The 2,148-nt window shown below is 37.0% G+C and overlaps 1 protein-coding gene across 1 annotated transcript; it reads right to left on the bottom strand.

Annotated features, from left to right (window-relative positions):
• Window positions 1-259: 259 nt before the first annotated feature.
• Window positions 260-1,397, bottom strand: LOC108680569 (the record flags this gene model as incomplete). Its single annotated transcript, XM_018169434.1, is given in 2 exon segments — window positions 260-651; window positions 1,302-1,397. Coding segments are annotated over 2 exon segments (488 nt in total), but the record flags the coding sequence as incomplete, so codon positions are not given.
• Window positions 1,398-2,148: the final 751 nt, after the last annotated feature.

The following is a 2,148-nucleotide window of genomic DNA, read 5'->3' as shown; positions in this document are numbered from 1 at the left end:
TGCAGAGAAAATATTTATTTTGAAGGATTTAAATGTTTTTTTGATAATTTTGACTCTTTTTGGCCTTGCAGATGTGCACTTAAAATCTGAATGGACAAACACAAAGCGAATTATTAAATTAATATCAAAATGGTATACATTACATCAAGCAACATTTTTTTGTGCAGGCGACTTTGCTTTCAACTAAGGTATGGTTAATTCTCACGTACCAGAGTATGGTTAAAATTATGGTTATGGTATGGCTAGAATTCTCACGTACCAAAGAGGCATTGTCGACTTCATGCAGTGACGGAGAATGAAAGTGTATGGACGAAAACGTTCTGTTTTCCTCAGATGAAGGACGCTGTGTCAAAGCAATACCTGACTGCTCTGCAGACTGGTATCTTGCAGAGTTCAGTGCAGTATTTACTTGCTCTGCATATTTGTATTTAGCACAGTTCAGTGCCGTAATTCCATGCTCTGTAGTTTGGTATTCGGCTGATTTCAGAGTAATACTTTCGTGCTCTGCAGATTTGTCGGCTGCAGAATTGTGCCTCTGTGAAGGCGAGATTCGTCCAGGATTTATTACTTCATGGCCAACATCATTATCGTGCTGAGCGAACGGGTAACCGGTCGTGACGTAGTGGTACACGTTCTCGGTCAGGGGATTAACTGTGAAAAATCAGATTTTTAAGAAACAATAATTTGTCACAAATAAAATGGCAAGAATGTAGCGAACCTAGAAATTACGACTTTTAAATAAATATATCCTTTTTCCTCTGACTTGGCAACACCGTTAGGAAGTTTACTTCGCGTTCTAGTTTGTCCCTTAGTCAGTATAGCCCAGCCGATCCACAACAGCAGGTTAGTTAAGACTTAGGTCTCTAAGATAAGTTTCTTTGTTTATATGCGTAACTGGTTATATTGCACTATTATTTGCCGCATCATGATTACTTATAAGACATACTTCTCGAACAGGTTCCCACGTTGCCAAGGGTATTATTTCTATTATTTCTATTATTACTGTTATCATTCCCTATTCTTTGCCGTATCAAATAAATTCACTTGATCCAGTTTGATTCATTTCCGATCTCGTAATTTCCTCACTGTGCGGGTAACTTACGGCTGTTACCCCACAAGAACAAATTTAGGCAAAACAGAATCACGATGAATCTAAACAACGGTTTTTTCTGATATATTTTATTTAAAAAAGCAGTCAATCGAAAATATCAACCATGCCTTTAATGAATGAAGGCTTACATAAAATACTACCAGTAACCGTAATAGGAAGTTATCATTATCACGTAAGCTAAGCGCAATACTTTTGTGCTCCTCATGGGGACGTTGAGTGAATTGGTCGTCAGCGTGGCTATTCTTGTTACCGCTGATGTGGTCTGCGTGGCCGTTGAATGAACGTCCTGGGCGAAGAAGGATAAAAATGCTCGTATAAGATGGCAAAATATTTTTTTTTTGTTATTATTTAGCCCAGATAATTTTGGAAATGAAGATTTCAGGACTTATTTTCTAGTTCAGTCAAGGAAAAACAAAATTTTCTTCGATCTCATGTTCAGAACAAAGAAACCCGGGATTTTGAGGGTGTGCTTTCCTAGAAGGAAACTGGCACAGCTGTAAAACAATACTATTATGAGATGAAATGAAAAACAGATAAAATGGCAGTAGAATGCTGTCAAACTTCCAAGAGCAAAGATGACACAGAGTTACGGTAATACTGGGACGAGATTTTATTCTCAAAATTCTTCGAGAGCGTAAGAATCTTTGGAGAAGACGAGAAGGATAATTTCCTTGATTTCGTGACACGTATAAAATGTAACAAACTTTAACGTAAAGATATGCAAAATCATCAATTTGACACGTCTCTAAGAAATAGTAGAGGAAGAGGTTGAAAAGCTGCTTCTCAAATAAATTCGTAAATAAATACTCAATTAAAGCATAGTATTTTTCATAAAGCAAAATCAGTACAAATAGTTTTTCTTCCAGCAAGAAGTATGAATTATGTAGGTAAGAGATTTATTTCGATCATACTTCTATGAAAGAAGCAGAGGAGCGAGAAGGTCAGTAATAAAGTGCTAGCTGACAAAATGATTGCAATCCTACTTCTGTGGAAGAAGTTGCAGAGCGAGAAAGTCAGCAATAAGGTGCTTGCTGATA

The sequence above is a fragment of the Hyalella azteca genome, unplaced genomic scaffold (assembly GCF_000764305.2).
Source record: "Hyalella azteca isolate HAZT.00-mixed unplaced genomic scaffold, Hazt_2.0.2 contig113, whole genome shotgun sequence".
In the NCBI taxonomy this organism is placed as follows: domain Eukaryota; kingdom Metazoa; phylum Arthropoda; class Malacostraca; order Amphipoda; family Hyalellidae; genus Hyalella; species Hyalella azteca.
This window is presented reverse-complemented; position numbering and strand designations above follow the sequence as displayed.